The sequence below is a fragment of the Pleurodeles waltl genome, chromosome 5 (genome assembly GCF_031143425.1).
Source record: "Pleurodeles waltl isolate 20211129_DDA chromosome 5, aPleWal1.hap1.20221129, whole genome shotgun sequence".
In the NCBI taxonomy this organism is placed as follows: Eukaryota; Metazoa; Chordata; class Amphibia; order Caudata; family Salamandridae; genus Pleurodeles; species Pleurodeles waltl.
The window spans coordinates 684,542,209-684,562,255 of record NC_090444.1 but is presented as its reverse complement, the minus strand read 5'-3'; the positions used below and the strand labels follow the sequence as shown (position 1 = coordinate 684,562,255).

At 41.5% G+C, this 20,047-nt stretch overlaps 1 protein-coding gene across 1 annotated transcript in view; it reads left to right on the top strand.

The window, feature by feature from the left end:
* Positions 1-20,047, top strand: part of EZR (ezrin) — a 153,519-nt gene that overhangs the window by 112,592 nt on the left and 20,880 nt on the right. The window contains exons 8-12 of the mRNA XM_069234591.1: positions 9,756-9,852; positions 12,426-12,589; positions 14,285-14,415; positions 14,797-14,957; positions 15,323-15,415. Of these exons, the coding sequence (XP_069090692.1) occupies positions 9,756-9,852; positions 12,426-12,589; positions 14,285-14,415; positions 14,797-14,957; positions 15,323-15,415 (646 nt within the window). The remainder of the gene's footprint in view (positions 1-9,755; positions 9,853-12,425; positions 12,590-14,284; positions 14,416-14,796; positions 14,958-15,322; positions 15,416-20,047) is intronic.

Here is a 20,047-nt window from a genome sequence, read left to right as displayed (position 1 = left end):
CTACTTGTCCCTTTGGTGCCATGTAGTGTGGCGACAAATTATGGCAGCAATCTCGTTATGTAAGAGCTCTGATAATAGCCTCTCTGATTATGCCAGGGCTACTACCATAGTAGTGCTTGAATACTTGCAGTTTCAATCCCTACTGTAGCAATTTCCTTATTTTGTCACCTTTCTGCAGATCTGCATACTGGGGCTGGAGGAAGCAGTAAGCAATAGTTCCAGGGCTGGAATGCCTTTGAGTCTGCAAACCTACTAACCTGCATGTTTTAAAGATTTTCACCAACTTCTCTCTAATATTTTCCCATAATAAGAAAGGTTGGACATTTACTCCTGACAATGGCAGAATTAGAGCTTCTTCCAGGGTTGGGAAGAAAGTGGCCGGAGGGAAAATGAACTTGCAAATGCTCAATAGATTTTCACATGAGCAAATCTACACATGCATATTTACCCATGCTAAAATACAGTTCACAAATATGTTATAGGGGTACGACATATACCATGGGTGCACTTTTGTGACTTTAAGAATTTGGGGCCACATGTAGGTAGGTTCAGATTTGCGAGTCGCAAATCTGAATGTAGGATGTTGTCCCTGACACCATCTGTGATTCGCAAGGGCTTCGCAAATGCCCACCTAGTGAATATTCATGAGGTGGGTCGCAATTTGCAACCCCCTTGCGAATAGCGGCCCTCACAGGGATGGTGGCCTGCTGGAGACAGCAGACCACCATGTCTGTGACTGCTTCCTTAAAGGAAAACGAGATGCATTACAAAAACTAAAAATGAAACGTTTTCGTTTCATATTTTCAGAGCAGGCAGTGTTCCACAGGACCACTGCCTGCTCTGAAAAAATGTTTACAGTGACATTCACAATGGGGAAGGGGTCCCATGGGGACCCCTTCCCTTTTGCGAAAGTGTTAGCACCCATTTGAAATTGGTGCAAACTGCGATTGGTTTGCGCTCGCGTTCGCGGTCACAAAACAATCCTACATTGTACTGCGAGTCGCAATTAAGAAGGGAACACCCCTTCCTAATTGCGAGTCGCAAACCCATTTTGCGATTCTGTAACCAGGTTACTGAATCGCAAAACTGGGTTTGTGCATCGCAATGTGCTTTTTGCACGTCGCAAACAGCGAAAGTCGCTGTTTGCGGCATGCAAAAAGCTACCTACATGTGGGTCTTGGTCCCTAATTAGGTCTGGTGTTAACAAAGACATTTTGTTTTTATTAAACTTCTATTTCTCTCTCTTTCGGCTGGCTTTACTGTGAGTGATCGCATTGTGCTCTTCCACAAGGAGCATATTGGCACACAAAGTAGTTTTGTTCAGGGTCAGGAACTACAGTGGCAATCAGTGACGTAACGAAACTGGAGGGTGCCCCTTTGCAAAAAACATGGAGGCGCCCCCTCTCCAGACTCACTCAGGGCAGGTTCTGTGCTGAAGGGGCCCCCTGGAGGGCAGCTGCGGGGCCTTTGTTATGCCACTGGTGGCAACGTGTGCTTTTAGAGTTCAAAAACATTTTGGGGGGGGTTTTGCCAGTGTTTGTTACAATGTTGAGGGCCTGGTAGCTCCCACAACAATAAAGTGTTACAAAAGCCATGTCAAAACAAGACACGCATTGATGAAACTAAAAGACTTATAAAAATATGTCAGACCAGTTGGCTTTGTCAGTGTTTGTTTATTTTCATGCTTCCCATATTCGTGTTGAAAATGGTTCCACTGATTTTCCATTAGAAATATTTTTGGGAAATACTAGCATGCATCAACACATTTTACTAAATGACACTTCATTTGCATCTAATCAGAGAGCATTCTAGGAGCAATATACTTAGCCTCATAGCCTAAATTTTTCAAACATGTGTATACACTTTTTTATTTTTGTACTGGAACCAACGTCAGTAGTGAAGTGTGACCTTAAAACATTTATTTACAGCACTCACCCTAATAATGAAGGCTTTCAAATAATGAACCATAAATACAAGTTCGAACAGCATTATCTTTTGGAAACACATTATCTCAACTGCAGAGAGTTCCACTCTCTGTAAACAGGCAGCCAAAGGGTTTGTGCTGCAGAGGGCTGGGCCTACTTGTCCCAAGGACAAAGTAAACATAAAAACTTGTTGCCCTTGACCCCAAACAAGATGTCCCGGGCGTCGGGCTATAGGAATTCCACATCCCTGATGTCTGGACATAAGTGGTGCAGATATCACAATTTGTTTCAGGTAGTTCACCGGTCGGTGCCCACTCAAGCACCTTTTAAATGCTAATTTTTCAGAAATTACTGAACAGATTTACACAAAATAATCATAAGCACGCTTTCTGAGTAAAGTTCTAAATTTCTAGACTGTCTTTTTGTAGTTTCTTGAAAATCCGTTCAGCAGTGTTTGCCAAAAACCTGATAAAAACTATGGGTCATATAAGGTTCTGACATTCACGTTCCATATTTTGAAAAATTGGATTGGCTGGTTAAAGGCTTCAATTTGTTTTATTTCCACTACCTTGAAATTGCAATATTTTTCTGGTGGAAATCAAATCTCTAACTGAGGAGGGCAGCATATAGGGTGTTATTTATTTAAGGTTAGGGATGGCCAAACAAACCCCAAATTTCTGGAAAAAGTGCAAAAAGTAATTTTTAAAATGACACTTTTAAATTATAACAACTCAGATATACAACTGTTATGGTTAATTTTCAGTTTCCGTTAAAAATGTATTTTTGAGTTGCTTATAACGTAGGTATATGACAACTGCCCACAAAATTACACTTAGAGCTTATAGCTTACTCATGTATCACATTTCATGTCGATCTGTTAAGGGCAGGGCAAAGTTCTTCGGCTTGCTAACAACATTTAAACTGTTTTCCTGATCTGCATGAAATCTGGCAGACTAATGGTCAAATCAGCACAGCTTTGTAATGTCAAGTTCTGTTGATGTATATTCAAGTTTAAGATTAATGAGGACTCAAAAGTAGGGTTTTAAATTTTAAGTTCCACTGCACTTTTGGGTGCAAGCCAAAGGGTCGCTGTATTGACAGAACCAACTGTGCAGCAGATCCTGTAGGAGGTGTAGCTGGAAGCAACATTGTGGTTGCACACCCCACTGCAAATGGCCCAAGTTTGTGCACAGATAGGGGCAGATTTATGAAAAGTGGTGCTGCACTTAGTGCAGCGCCACTTTTCTTGCACCTCCCTAACACCACCATGTGTGCGCCGTGTTTAAAATAAAGCACACCATGCCGGTAGTCAGGGGCATTAGCGTCATAATTTTTTACTCTAGTCTGGCGCTTTGCAGGATCAGTGTAAAAAATGTACGCTAATTCTGCAAAGCACCCAGAGGCCCATTGCAAACAATGGGATCCTCCCTTTAACGCCTGTTCTTAGCAAGTATTAAAAATACCAATAAAAATGACGCAACAAAATCTCAAGATTTCTTTATGCCATTTTGTAGACCCCCCCCAATAGTGCCGGAACGCCCCCTTTGCATACATTATGCCTGGATTAGCACCAAAAATGTTGGTGCTAATTGTGCAAAGTACATAGAGGCCCACTATAAATAACGGTGTGCCTCCTTTTAACGCTTGCTCTGTGCAGGCATTAAAAATGCTGCAAAAAAGATGCAGTGGAATCTCACAGATTCCACTTCGCCATTTTTGCGGGCCCCCTGTAGGGGGAATGCCCCCTTGCATACATTATGTCTGGCGCAGGCATAACGTGGCGCTAGGGGTTGCAAAGTGGTGCAATGCATGCATTGCGCCACTTTTTAAATATGGCAGTGAGTATTTGGCCTTCCAAGGCCACGTTAGCGTAAAAACTAATTATGCTAATGTGACTTTGGAATGGTGCCAAGGCCCTCTTAAATCTGGGCCTTAGTTTTGTGGTCATTAGATCTTTGCACCCAAATGATGCAATGCATGATCTAAGGATGTGCACAATGCACAGCTGGTTCAATAGCTACAGGAGTTAGGCACAGAGTATGGCCAACAGCTACACCTGTGCCCAGCCCTTGCTGCACACACGCTCTGTGGACTCGTGATGGTGGGCATTAGAGAAAACAAAATCAGTGGCAGCCATGCACAGCTGCCTTAAAAATTGTACCTTCCAAACCAGCTGGTGTGTGGAGCAGGGGACTGGTCGGAGTGCAGTCAGATGCCTCCCCCTCCTAGTACACAGTGGCACAGTCTTAGCCTCCTATACAGACTCTGTTGGGGCCAACGTACAAATTGTAGATGTTCTATAAGGTAGTCTGCCACAATGGACACTTCCCTGGGCCAGGTCCTCTGGCGCATATGCCAGTTACACAGGGGGGCTCCGCTCATTTGCTTGAGACAAAGCATATTTATTACTTCTACCTGTGGCCAGAATGTGCTGGTGCGTTTTATGTGCACCCATTTGTAATACGGCAAGGTTGCTTTGCCCTTTTCTGTAAACCAGAGTGTACCTCCTGCAGTAAAATGGTGCTAAAAACTAGGGTCGTTTTTGACTTACTCCAATTTACTCACCAGGAGTCAGCCAACAAAAACACACACATATAACACGCACACTCTTCCCCCCACCCCAATATACACACACCTCTTATGAAATATTTTGTCTGGATTTTGGTTTTTATGAAGCTGATAACTTCAGGCACTCATTCTATGTAGTACAGTAGAAGGAAAATTAGTTAACTTCACCATTGGCATTGCATTGGTAAATGTGCAAGAAACTATATAAGTGCCATAAAATTAGTTAAGCTTCATGGCCTTTTATTCCAGTGATTATTTTACCGTCTTTGTTTTAGCAACCTAACAGTGTTCGGTGTTTTCTTACCTTCTATAGAGCCCTTTCCTTTGCCATTTAGAGATAAAAAACAATGATTTCGATCTACATAGCACAATATTTTATCTGTTTATGAAAGTAGGGCTCAACCAAGAATTTTCCAGGTGAGTATGGAGTTGTCCCATAAAGGTGATAGGCTGGGCTGGGCAAAACAGCACCCCAAACATAAAGTGAAAGTGACTGAGGGCATGGCGAGTCGTCTGCGGACGAGCGACTGAATGTGAAGCAATCTGGGTGGGAATGTGTTATTGAATACAGGAAAGAGCTACAAGGGCAGCTAGTGCCGCTGGCAACTTAGCACTTGACTGCGTGCCGTCACAGGAAGCTGTAGGTGTGCCAGGCACAAGGTTACCTGATGCAAGCTACAGTTCTTGATTGTCTGGATCCAGTTGGTGTCCCCATGGTAACCCAAACTGGTTTCTCAAGCTTTGCAGGCAATGGCTTCAAGACCGAACTGAGAACTGCTTTCGAATGCCAGCAGCCAGGGCCCTTGCAGCAATATTACCACATGCCTGCACTGGTGTTTGCACTCCCACAGTGTGCATTGTACAGTGTGAAAGCTAAATAAATCAGAGCTGAGTGCGCTTGTACAGGGTGCACAGCATCGTGTTTGTTCACAACTTTGATACTGGCTCATGCAAACATTGTTCCAACGGTGATATTTAGCGGTGATGTTTTGTTGCCATTTTTATCAAAATGTAGAATTCAGGTTGTCAACGGATTTTCATAAGGCAGTGCTAAGGATTTAGGCACATATTTTAAAAAAAATGACAGAGCGCGACGCTGTGCCAAAATTGGCAGCGCCTCACACCGTCATTTTCACAATGCAGGGATGCGCCATATTTAAGTGAATACGGCACACCCCTGTGTTGTCCCCTGCGCTGGTGCTAAATTAAGCTGCCTGCGCCAACTTTGGCATCCTTGCACCATTGTTCAAGGATGTCTGCGTTGAAGGGTTTGATTGTTTATGTGTGGGAAGGTGTCCCTTCCTGCACATAAACAATCACTAATGTCGCTTTGGCCCTTCTGTGTGCGCTGCAGAATGCAGCACACACAGAAGTGCCAAAGCGTAATTTTGAAATTATTGTTTATGTGCAGGAAAGGACACCTTCCAGCACATAAACAATCATGTCTGGCGTTTTGCTCTTTCTATGCGTGCTGCAGAAAGCAGCCCGCATAGAAGCAAAAAACGAGGAGGAATAAAAATGTTCCTCCTCGTTGCACTTTTCTAACGCCACCCCTGGGGTGACGTTAGTTTTTGGAGCTGCCTCAGGTTTATGAAATCTCGTAAATCTGAGGCAGCGTCAAAATGCAATGGCTGTTGCTGTGGCACGCCCACAGCAACACCCATTGCACACCCCTTTCATGCAAAGGGCAGCGTGTAAAGGGGCTTAATGCCACCTTCTAAATACGACGCAGGGCATAGCGCCACTGGAGCATCACTAAAACTGGCGCTCTGATGACATTAGGGGCTCTTAAATATGCCTGTTAATTTATGTTGAGATCATTAGCTCAGATTTGGTTTTGCATTCAGAGAACATATAGAAATCCATGCTTAATAATACTAAAATTAATTGGCTCCTATGACTAACTCCACTGTTACATGATTAATTAATGGAATTTCCTTGGTAGATTCGCAAATCTACAGTTTCAATTTGGTAAAAAACCAGCTTGGTGTAATAGGGTTTTAAGGTTTTATGCGTCAATCAGACAGATTTTATTCGAAAGAAGCAGTTGCAGTAGTCATTCTTTGATCATCTTCTTGAATGTTGAGACTCAATGGAAAGAAAAGCCACCTATTTGAATTGTTAGCAGGTGTATTGTAGACATTTGCTTAAGTTATATGTACAGTGCCTTACACAATGTACCAACTATATAATCCTCAAATTTTTATGGAACATTTGTACAGTGTACAGGATATGAATCATCATAAATCATTTGTTTCTTGCCAAGACCTGTCATCAACTTGTGGTACAATTTGCTGACACTCAGATGGTAAAGACTGTTGTAATGCAGGCGATGTCCCATTCACATTATATACACTGTCACCACTTTTAGAACAAGGACATAAACAATTTTTGCATTCCCTGTTGCAGGCATACTCATTGCTAATACATTTTTCTTCCCCCTTATTCTCCAAATTCTCTTTGTTTCCATAGTACTTGGAATGCTTATATTACTCTACCAATTCCATTATTCATTTGTACAAAGTTTTTACTAACAATTACAATTCTGTGAACATTTGAAAATTTAGGCCCATATTTATACTTTTTGACGCAAAACTGCGCAAATGCATTTTCGTGCCAAAAAGTATAGCGCCGGCTTGCATCATTCCAGAGCGCCAACCGGGTGCCAAATTTATGGAATGCTGCAAGCCGGCGCAAAGGGTGAGCTAGCGTAAAAAAAAAAATGATGTTAGCCGGGTGGGGTGGCGCTTTGGGAGAAGAGGGTTTTGCACCACAAAAAGGATGTTAGGCTGGTTAGAGGCAAAATAAATGCCTCTAACCAGCCTAACGTCATTTTCTGACGCAAAACCATCCATACCACGACTCCTGTCTTAGAAAATACAGGAATCTTGCCCACCACCCAAGTGGCCAGCACAGGTGACCAGTGTCCCCTGGGCATGGCCATTGCACCCTGTGCCATGCAGGGGGCCCCAGGTTGGGCCCCCAATGGAACTTTAATTAAAAAAATAAAATACTTACTTATACTTACCCTACTTACCTGGGATGGGGTCCTCCATCCTCCGGGGTCCCTCTGGTGTGCGTGGGGATGTTCCTGGGGCTTGAGGAGGACACCTGTGGACCCATTCCATGGTGTTCAACCATGGAAATGGGTCCACAGATCCCCTAATGTCTGGTCTGAACCAGGTGTTAAATAATGGTGCAAAGAAAGCTTTGCACCATTATTTAACCCCTCCTCCCACCCATGCATCATTTTAGCACGGGGGATAAATATGGGGCTATGGGGTTAGCAGCATTTTTTAGATGGGAACACCTACCTTGCATCTCATTGACGCAAGGTAGATACATGCATCTAAAAAATGGTGCAAACTCCAGTATTTCGATGTTAGATGTGTCTAGAGTGAAAATATAAATATGGAGTAAGTTTTGTGCTGAATTTGCGTAACAAAATGATGCAAATTCTGCGCAAATGGTGTATAAATATGCCCCTAAGTCTCACCTTTCTTGGGGTCAGCAATCGTGACCAAATCACCAGCTTCTAAGTAACCATATGTTCGATGGCATGTGTAGCTGCAGATACACATGCTTTTCTTCAGCATATTCACTTTTTCTTTGTGCTGTTTCAAACGTACATTTTCTGTAGCACACTTTTATATTTTTTCCACATTAAGAGGTTTCAAATTCCTAATAAGCCATACAGGTCCGAGCACAGTTCAGGATTTCCTCCCTTTTAAAAAATGTAAATGGAGTAAATCTAATGGTATTGTGTGGGATACATAGATAAGCCCATATTAAATTATCCACATGTTTTTTCCTCATTGACTCCCACTTTAAGAGTAAACTGAACCGAGTAGAGAGTGTATTAATTATACACAATACCAACTGTTTTAGAAAACACATTGTTTGTGTGACGTTAGGATTACAAATCCACTTCAAATCAGCCCTCTTCGGGAAATGGTCAATGATAATGAGAGCATAGGTTTCTCCCCCCCCCCCCCCAAAAAAAAAACGCCCCCCCTCATAAGGCCCCAACATATATATGACAGGTTCTTTCCAAAGTATCAATGGAAAATCATTTAACTTAATTTCTGAATTGGTCTTTTACTGTACTTTATCAGAATTAGCAGATTGCTCACAACTTTTAACAACATTTGAAATCTGATCAGCCCTCAACGGCCTCCAATAAAGTTTTCTTCCTTTTCTTTTACTACTTGATTAATCAATTTGTCCAACATGTGCTTAAGATAAGTAGCATGCAAGCTGCTTTCGGTGGGACAATACAAGACTCTTTCAAAATGAGGTTCCCTTCTGAAAACAATCCCCCTTTGATTTTCCCGAAAATTCTGAGAGAGTTTTCATTTGACCTAATCCTTACCAGATTAGAGTTTTTTCTTCAAAGCTATGCTGTGTGTGAAAGTTTTAACTTTTCCTTGTTCCTTTCCGAAGTAAGCATTCAAAGTTGTAACCAATATTGTAGTAATTTCCTAAAACATATGCATCCTTAACAAACCTTTAACTTTTCCCAGTTCGTTTTGGGAGTAAGCATTTAATATCATAGTCAACATCGTAGTAATTTCCTAAAACTCACACATCTTTATCCATTTTATACGAATAACTGGATTTTTAGCATTAGGATTAAGAGAAATGCCCATTCTACTTTGATATGTCTGTCCTCACACATGTTGAAAATCAGTTCCTATGTACACCTTGTCCACTATTTGCCTGTATTGGAATTCAATAGTAGCTATAACATATTCCAAAACATCAGTTTTACTTCTACTAAATATATGTAAGCCTATATCATTTGTTTCCAACTCAGTACTGGGAAGATGTTCTAGAACAGTGGTTCTTAACCTGTGGTCGAGGGACTTTTGGGGGTCTGTGGCACATGCTAAGGGGTTCCAAAAAAGCCTGAGAAATAAAAAAGTATAATATTAGCAGAATAATAAAGTGCATGCACATAAGGAAGCAAAATGTATATTTGTTTGATTTCCCCAGCTTCCAATTTGGGGTCCCTGTGTTCCAATAGTGACTCAGTGAGGGTCTCCGAATTCCAGTAATGATTAAAGGGGGTCCACCGAATCAAAAGGTTACAACCGCTGTTCTAGAAATTGTGTACCAAAGACTATGGTAAAAGATAATCCGGAATAAGTAGGTGGTTTAAAATATTCCTCACCCACACCACAAATAAAAACCTCCTTCAAATTGCAATAATAACCATAACTCTTCTTTATGTCTAGTAATGTGTTTACTTCATCATTGCAGGTTGACTCCAAAGATTGGTTTCCCATGGAGTGAAATCCGAAATATTTCTTTCAACGACAAAAAGTTTATTATCAAACCCATCGACAAGAAATCACCTGTAAGTAGACTTTTCTATTGCACATTGTCAGTTGGGTATTTAATTTGTCCTCGAAATGCATTTGAGCTCTGAAGCAGTTTGACTCTCAAGATGGATCATGATGGAGGGGTGAAGCATGCAGTATGTGATTAAGTCCATGTTTGGTGGGACTCTTTTTAAGTTTGATGTTGGCACTGCAAGCTTATCCATGCGTGCTTCTGCGATAACAGACCCGTCTCTTTTAAGAACAGACAGCTCATGCATTTTGGAAGTCAGCATTCTTTTAGTCTGTTGGGCTCAGTGATCTGTTTTTTTTTTGGGGGGGAGGGGTGAATAAGTTCTTTAGTAAGACATTGTGCTCATGCACATTGACTCCGCATTCACTCCACATCCCATAGCTTGGTAACCTCACCATTGAAGCCACCGTTTGTAACCTTGAAATATCAGAGCAATGCCTTGTCTGTCTATTTCTTTAAACAATTGAAAGGTTTACAGAATAAAATAAAAGTAAATATGCTGATTCACAGACTTAGTATGGAAGCGCACAATATAGGTCGGGGTCCTTTCTTGTTATAAAAAGGTTTTCAGAGAGCATAAGACAATGGGAAGCCAGGTCATATTGATGAGTAATTGCATGTGGTTGTGCTACCAGGCTTAAACATCAATTTCTTTAAGAAGACCTCTTCTCGAGTTGCTTATTTGAAAGATATGGGAAATGTTAAAGTTTGATAGATGCAGATTATTGACAGATTTCTAGCCAAATGTAATTGTTTTCCAATAAAACTTTCAAGTCAGTTGGAGAACTGATTAATTTTGCAACTCGTGTTAAATCATTGCATTTGGATTGTGATGACAATCAAAGTCATATTCCACGACTCATGTTCATGAGACTTTTTAATAGGACTGTCAATAGTACTGGCAAATGACCCAAGTAAATAGGGTGACAAAAATGGAAAAACTAGCAGATAGTATCAAACATTTGTGGTATCAGAAGGAATCTTTTTTTAATGGACAGATTTGAACACAATTAACCTGATATGACATCTTTGAGTCGTATCAGTTACAGTTTTGGTGCAGCATTTTCAATATGTTTCAAAATATTTTTCACTGCGACTGATGTACTAGTGAATCTCTGTGAAAACATGAAATTGGATAGGAATCGCTGATCTCTCCGCCATTGCTATTGATGTGACAGAATTCCATTTGGCAATCCAAGCTGCCTTGCTGGACTGCTATTCGTGAATGGTTAGTAAATATGGCCCACAGTTTGCAATGATAGCCCAGAGATAAAGTTCAGGGCCCAGATTTACAAAGCCTTTGCCTTGCCATTCCGTCACGCAAGGAGGTGCAAGGCAATGCAAGGGCTTCGGCGAGATTTACAAAGCCACACAAAGTCACTTTGTGAGCCCCTGTGTGGTTTAGTAAATCTAGAGTAAATCAAGGCATCGCAAGTTGCTGCCTTGCATTAATATACGTTGGGAAGGCATTCCATAGGTGGAATGTGGGTGTTCTCAATATTAATAATAAACCCCATACTAGTAAACCTGGAAATGTGTTAAAATGCTATGCCTCCCCAACAGAGGTGTAACAAAGATAAATATTTTCCTCTTTCCGTGTATGCTACTTTCTGCAGCACAAATCGAAAGAGGAAATAGCCTTGCAGGATTATTTGTGTGCAGAAAGCACAAAAACAATCCTGCCTGTAATGCATGCACTTTTGCACCATGTCGCAAGGGTGCCTGGATTGGCGCTAGGCTACACTTTGTGCCCAGCGCAGAGAGAAAGCAGGAATGCGCCATATATTAGTAAATGTGGCGCATTCCTGCTCTCTCCGTTTAACGCAGCACAGCAAGTTGTCTTGCTGTATTGCATAGCGCCACATGTTGGTAAATCATATGCCCCACAGCATCTACCTTAATATTCACTGCGTCTGAGGTTCAGTGTTCTCAGATATGATTGTTGAAAAGCTCTGTTATCAGTAGTTTCCAGAAATGTAGGTTTTTTGACTCTACTTTGATTTCCATGAGAAAAGCGAACATGGAAAAGATAATGGCCAGTGCCCCAGCGATCTAGTCCCTGTTTGTTTTTTGCACATTATGTTTTATATAATCTCCCTCTTGTGTATATGAGTTTACAGTTATTTTCTGTTAGAATCTACAGTGTTGGCAGTTTTTTGCAAGTATACTGGATCCTCACCTCTTAATGATTTATGCACAGTGAATAGGACTTTCAAATTGACCTTGACTGCGAACAGTTGCTGAAAGAGAGTCCTAAAAAGTGACTTGAAGGAATCCTATGTTTTCAAGGTGTGTCTCAATCTTCTTTATTTGTGCACTCTCACAATAAGTTATAGAAATCCTTTCCCTAATCCATTCAAGGTTTGGGAGACTTATTCTGCAAAGACAGAGTAGATTCTAAACTAGGTTTCAGGGTCGTTAGATACGTACCTCTGAGGGTCCAATTCCATATCAATGCTATGAAGCATATCATGGGTACTTGTGCTATAAATGTTGATTAACATAGTAGTAACCCCTGTAAATGAATCTCTTGACTGTGTGGTTGATTCTGTCCTTGTGTACTTGCATTCTTTCCAGGACTTTGTATTTTATGCACCACGGCTAAGAATTAACAAGCGTATCCTCCAGCTATGCATGGGAAACCACGAGCTGTACATGCGACGAAGAAAGCCTGACACAATTGAAGTGCAACAAATGAAAGCACAGGCCCGTGAAGAGAAACTCCAGAAAGTGATGGAAAGGTGAACTGAATTTCATGTGTGTGAGACATAGCTACTCCAAGAGTTTAAGGAGCTGCTTTAGCATTTGGTAGTCAGATCTTCGAGCTTGCCAGCGTTGCAAAAGATTTACCTCCTCCTCACCAGCCAACATAGGCAAAAACCCATGTAAACAATGCCACAATTGCAATGTCTGTGCCCCTCCGACTGTTTCTATTGTCCTAGTAGGAGTAGTTACAGGGAAACACCTCTGTGGGACAAGGGACACTTTTGATGTCCACCTAATGGATCTCCTGCTTGTAAAGGACACTGGCCCCCAGTGACATGCAAAGCTATTATGGTTCACTTAGTGGTTTTGCAAGGAGGAGGCATCATTGAAAATGTTTGCTGACCTAAACTGGATGGCCGGTCCATTATCATTTTCAACACCGTCTGCACTAGTAGACATGGTGTTCCTAACGGCATAGCAAGCAGTAGTCCTCTGATCTGCCTTCCCCGACCTCCATAGGATCGGGGAATGCACAGGAGTGAAGGACTTCTGCTATTTTTAGAAGAATTCCTATTCCCTCATCCTCTAGATTGGACTACAGCATTCAAGAAACAATTTACATTGAGAGACCAAGTGGCAATTCTGACCCTCAATTACACATAGTCTTAGTTGTTTTTAAGTAAATGGTAGACATCCATGGTTGAATGGTGTTCGTCATGACCTGAACTTGGAGATATCACTACCCATCGAAACTGTTGGCTACATAGCTGCCCCAGAGGCTCCATATGCAGATTAAATAGCATTGGAGTGAGTGCAGATGCCTGCTACACCACATGTGACGGAGAGTAGTGGGGGCTGGGATGAATCATTTAAGAAATTGCTTTATGTCACTGAGATATATTGTCAACCATTTCAAAATAGTATGCAGTGCCTGCATGTGGGGAACGGTCCATAGGAGCTTCAGATTTAAAGGTGGGAAGCAGGGGCTGGACAATATCACTAAATCCCCTGATTGTAATTTTCCATTTAGAGAACTTTGCTTATGTTGAGATAGTTGTTAGAATGGAGCAGATTCCCATTGAATTTTTTTTTTGCTGATTAGATAACAAAATTAATGTTTTCCTGAAGCCAGGCTTTGTGGTGCATTTTGTGGTTTTTATGACGAAGAAGCATTTTTTGTTTGTGTAGCAATTACACACAAGCAAAAGAAAAACAGAAAAGCTTTTTCAAAATGTCTTTGAGCTTATTTTCACTACCATAAGTGGCACAAAAGAAAGAAGACAGATTCTGCCATTCTTGGTTGCGTAGTAAATGGTTACGGTCAATGCTGCTTAATTTGTAACATAAATATATAATAACTGCAGGGGCCCAAAGGGTTTCTCAGAAGACCACCGGTCAGTGTTTCTGATTTCCAAAGCTTTTTTCTCTTGATCCCACACCCTGCCTCTTTCATCCACCACCATATACTTCCTGTCACATTATCTCAATCAATCCTGCAGGTTCTTTTCATTCCTGCGCTCTCTTGTTGACACTGTTTTCCCTCTTTCTCTTCTTCATCCTTCCTCCCTTTGCTGCTTTTCCCTCTTTTGTTAAAAGTCTGATGATGAAAAATAGGTCCAGGTGCCCCAAAATTAGTGACTGTGGGCCCCAACTTCAACCATCAGCTGAAGTTGATTTCTTAAAGCTTACCTCTTACTTGACCTGTGTGTTTTTGGTTGTGTCTCATGCAGGCAACAGTTGGAGGGCGAAAAGAAGAAAAGAGAAGCCATTGAAAAGGAGAAGGAGCAGATGCTGAGAGAGAAAGAGGATTTAATGCTGAGGTTAAAGGAGTATGAAGAGCAGACCAAAAGGGCAGAAAGAGGTAAGCTGTGACAGTGAGGTGGAGGAATAGGTCACATAATCGCCTTGTCAAGCATGAGCACATACCACCACTATTTGTACCACTTGTTTTTCTACATCATTTGCTGCTTTCTAACTTTTAGTTAGTTATAGAATTAAGGGGACCTTGCGTAAGCATTTCAAAATGCAAATTGTTGATATAACTTGGGATGCAGATTTCCATTTCATATGTTTTCCTTTGGAGCTTTTTTTTCCCTAGCAAGTATATGTGGAAATAGCACACTTTAGAAACCCTTGATGCCAATATTCTCGATAGAGATCATTCTCGATTGGTCTTGGCACATGACGTGTTTAGGACTTTGGTTTGCTTACCTGTATCTAACAAAGGCTTCTGCGTTCACAGAGCTCTCTGAACAGATTCAGAAAGCAATTCAACTGGAAGAGGAGCGCAAAAGAGCCCAGCGAGAGGCCGAACGCTTGGAGGCTGATCGCCTGGCTGCTATCAGAGCCAAGGAGGAACTGGAGAGACAAGCTGCTGACCAGATGAAGAGCCAGGAGCAGCTGGTAAATGCAACCTTTGGTTCTTCATACCATCATTTATACTCTGATTTTGGTCACCTATTTTGATAACTGCCAACCAACATTCTTCACTTACTTTTCTTCACTTGTGGCCTTCCATGAGAAAAGAAAGATTGGGTACAAATGGAACCAAGTTTGTATTGTTAGATTCTTCTGCTGGTGGTTGTACTGCAGTGGAATGGATTTTTTATTTTATTAAAACAGAACATTTTTGTCGCTTACTAAGGAGATTGACCCTCCCTGATACTCCATGCCACTGCGTTTACTGCCAATGTATGTGACCAATGTATGTGACCTAAGAAGGTAATTTGGAAGCAAGGTACATCCTGTGTTGACTTCTATTTCAACAGGCATCTGAGCTTGCAGAATTTACAGCCCGGATTTCACTGCTTGAAGAGGCGAAGAAACGTAAAGAAGATGAGGTTGGCGAATGGCAGCACAGGGTAAGAATGCCTGCATAATATTCTCAGTGCACACTTTGGATACCAATGTGAACCAGCAGCTATAATTCTTTGCAGTTTTTTTCACTCTGACCATATTTCAACTCTTTGTCCTCTTTGCTTTTTCACTGAAACGTGTTTTGCTAACAATTTTCAAGTCACGCTAAGACCTTAAAAAAGTACTTTAGGTTATTCAGATTCGTACAAAATCTGCTTTGCAGCACTGTTCACATACATATAGCACTAAGGAGCAGATTTATGAAAAGTGGTGTTGCACCCAGTGCAGCACCACTTTTCTCGCATCCATTAGCACCCCGTCCCTCAAAGCCACCATGTGTGCGCCGTATTTAAGATACGGTGCACCATAGCGGTCAGAGGGACTAGCGTCACCATTTTCTATGCGAGTCCGGTGCTTTGCAGGATTAGCGTAAACAATTATGATGCTTATCCTGCAAAGCACCCAGACGCCCATTGAACACAATGGGAACCTCTTTTTAAAAATGCTGATGAAAATGATGCAAAGAAATCTCAGAGATTTATTTGCGTCATCTCTTCGGCCCCCAAGCATCGGAACACCCCCCTTGCACACATTATGCCTGGCACAGGAATAATGTGGCGCAAGGGGTTACAAAGTGGTGCAGTGCAAGCATTGGTCCACTTTGTAAATATGGTGCAGCGTTTTTGGCCTTCTAACGACACATTACCACAGACAAATTACACTGATGTGGCGTTAGAATGGAGCTAGGCCCACATACGTCTTGGCCAGAATCCATAATAGTGGCCATAGCGAGCCAGCCAAAACGTCATGGGTTTTCAACAACAGTATGACCAGCAGCTCAAGATACTGCTCTTCTGTATAGCACTCCTATTTACCATTAGTAAAGACCATTAAGAGTGTCATAATACTGGTAGGCTTGGTGGTCCTGACGCTGAGCAGACTAGATTCCTTTTTGATAAATACGTGTGAACCAGTGATCAATAAATGTGATTCGAGTTGACCTCTTTTTACTAGGTTATCCCAACCATCCATTCTGTTCCCCAGTATTTATTCTTGTGACTGTGTAATGAATTTCGGCACTCCCTTCTTGTTTCGTATCATGCATATCTTTAATTATCTGATGACACAGCTCTTTTTGCAGCAACCTGCAATTGGGGAAATTTTGTGACTGTTGAGCCTCCGGTGAATATTTGAAACATGCCCAATATTGGAAACTTTTCACTGGTTCCCTTGTTATTGCCATGCAAATGCTCCCTCTTGAGGACCTTCCAGATCAATACAAGAGTGCATTTTCTGATCTGGTAAATATATGGCTGCTGCTTGTGAATCCAAACCTAGATTGTAACTCCAAGATGAAATAGCAATGCGATTGCCTTGACCAGACCCTATCATGAAAATGTCGACAACAGTGACTTTGTAGATGTGGTTCATTTGAAACTTCCATAGGCCTTGGATTTTATGATTTACTAATACCTTTCACGATGTTTGCTGAAACTGCATCTAGGCACATGGTTAATGTGTTGTGTTTAGTTTCTTGTTTGCAGATTTCAAGGTCAATAGGGGACAAAGTTGTTGGGTTTATTGTGTGCTCTTTTCCATTGCTGCACTGTGGCAGGAATTTCACAAATGGATTCTATGGCAAGTGCAATATAAGCCTGGCACTCTTCTAGGTGCACTCCTGTGAGCATTCCCGTGTATCATCTCACCACTTATCTTTGTCCCTCTCCAACATACCAGTGAATGTGTCGTATCTTACTGTGATCACACAAACGTCAAGTGTCATGAGGTCTGACACTCTAACCTGGTGCATCCACCCTTCTGCCTAGAGCAAAAAAATCCTTTCATCCAATAAAACCATCTTATCCCAGCCTAATTGCTTTGTTGTCAAGTTACCTGCTGGTCAAAGAACATGTAAAAGTGATCACCACACCAGTCACATAGTAATACACTTATATGACTCTGAACAGCAGTTTTCTGCCTGTTATAGCTCAGTAAATAAAATGTACTGCATGATTTTTGTAGGAAAAAATAATAGCTTTTGTGCCATCCCTCACTTTTCACATGTAACTAATTACTTTCAAAGAAATGTAAGCAGCACATTTTATTTACTCAGTGACACAAAGGGCCTGATTTGTGCTTTTTTAGCACTGCATTTGTGTCATTTTTTGATGCAAAAGTGGCGCAAACTTACCAAATTCAATTATATTTTGTACATTTGCTCCGCTTTTGCGTCAAAGAATGAGGCAAATGCAGCGCAAAAAAAGTATAAATCTGGCCCTAAAACTGTGCTAACTAGGGTAACTTGTTTTTTAATGTTTTCACTTGATTGAGTTGCAAGCTCATTTCAAACAATGAATTCCTTATTCAGTAAAGACACCATAAAAGACAGTACAACATTAAAATATATAATAAAAACGAAAAATATAAAAAAACAATTATAAAACTCCCTCAATGCTTTTCATATACAGTCATACAGCAGTCACCTCCCCACCAAGCCTCTAAGGCCCATATTTATACTTTTTTTGCGTCACATTTGCTTCATTGTTTGACGCAAAAGCGGCGCAGACTTACAAAATATAATTGTTTTTTGTAAGTTCACGCCGCTTTTGCGTCAAAATGTGAAGCAAATGCGGAGCAAAAAGTATAAATATGTGCCTAAGTTTCACAGCAGCAAAAATAAACTTAGAAATGCTCAAACATATGTTTTTAGACTGTAAAAGCTGAAGATATAATAAGGCAGGCCTGCACCTCCTAATATTCAGATTTTTAGCAGCGGTATCAAATTATTTTTCCTGGGGACAGAATATAAGGTGCAAAAGAAGATAAATTGCAGCATGGACTCAAAAAAGTTGGAGTCACAGGGACAAGGATCAAGGATGGACTCAGAATACACATTGCTCAGGCAAGTTAGTAAAAAATGAGCAGTACCAAACCTGAATCTAATGAGATAGAACCTTTGCTAAAGTTCCAATGGATATAACAGGTAAGGCTCAATAGCCTCTATGGTGACCAATGGAGAATACTCCTCCACCCTTCATTTGCCCCTCATGTTGGACACTGTGTAGCAAACAAACTCAGAAGATCTTGCTTCAGCTGGCGTCTAGGAACTAGTGCCAAATTTGATGGTAAGACAAAACAATCAGCTCTGCCCAGGGTTGCCAAGAGTTCCTTCATGTATCTAATGCATGAAATCCTTAGGGCTTGCTCTAAAGGTAAACAATCTTTAATTATCTCCTGGTTCAGAGAAGTCTCACCTTTAGTCCATACTGAATGCCACAGCATTACTGGGGCCAGCCCAATACTATCTTTCAAAGGGCAGATGCCTAGCTCCGTCTGACACAAGCGGCCTGGCAAGCTGTTGGGAACAGGACAGGAGCCTCATCAAAAAACATTCTCTTTCACTTTTAACTTTGAGGCATCCCTAGAGTCCCACACCTCAGCCCCACAGATGACTGTTGAGCGTCACTGTGCCTCGTAAATCGCCAGCAGAGTCTCCAAGGTCCTAGAACCCAGCCTTTTAGAAAACTTAAAAAGAGCCTCCATAGTCTGTGCAAATCGAAGGCACCTAGTGTCAATGAGGTGAGACCAGCTGCTTTTACTATCAAAAGGTAGGCCTAAATACATAAATGTTCCTACCTCTGTTAACCTTTCACTCTGAACATGGTATGATTTCAAGCCCATGTGAGAATCACCTGTAACCATCACTTGGAATTTGGCCGAGTTCGTCTTTAAACCAAGATCACCCATAAAAGAGACAAATTAGTTTAAAAGCTTTTGAAGACGAACCCCTGACCCAGACATGAATACACAGTCATCGGTGTAAAAAAGAGCTGGGAATTTCTTAGCGCCCACCCTTGGAGAATCTGTTTTTGCCTCTTTCAAACATTTTTCTGTGTCATTTGTGTAGATGCAGAAGAAAAACAGAGCAAGCAAACACCCTTGCCTCACACCACGTGACATCTTAATAGGGTCTGTACATTTTCCTTCTGCACCATATCTGATGCGACCCGTGACATCCTTGTGTAGCTTTGCAAGGTATAAGACCAATGGTTAATCAATGTCCATAGCTAGTGTCTTGTTCCAGCGCTTGCCCCTGTTTACCCAATCAAATGCAGAGGTCAAGTCCATAAAATAAAGATGTAATCGACCTTCCTCAACCAAAGTATATTTGCTGATGATTAGGTGAAGATTGAGATACTGCTGCACTGTGTCCAGGCATTTCCTAAAGCCATACTGAACTTCAGAGAAGCAGCTCTGGTCCATCACCCAAGATTCAAGCCAGCTCAACAAAACTCCACCCAGAATTTTGCTTGTAGAATCACTGAGTGGATTAGGGAGGTAACAACACAGATCTGCCCTATCGCCTTTTTTTGTGTATAGGCACCATTATCACACTGGACCAGGACTTAAGGAGGGGGTGTTCGCAACCGCAAAGCCTAATACGTTAGTCAGTGTTGTCGCCCAAAGATCAGATTATCAAGGAAAATATCAACAGGCACCCCATCAGGTCAAGGGGCCTTGTTACTTGTACACTGCTCCAGGGCGGAAAGTACCTCTTCTAGCGAGGGACTTACCAGATTGGCTGTAGATGATGCTGGTCAAAAGGGCCTAAAAAACTGAGCTCACCCAGATTACTT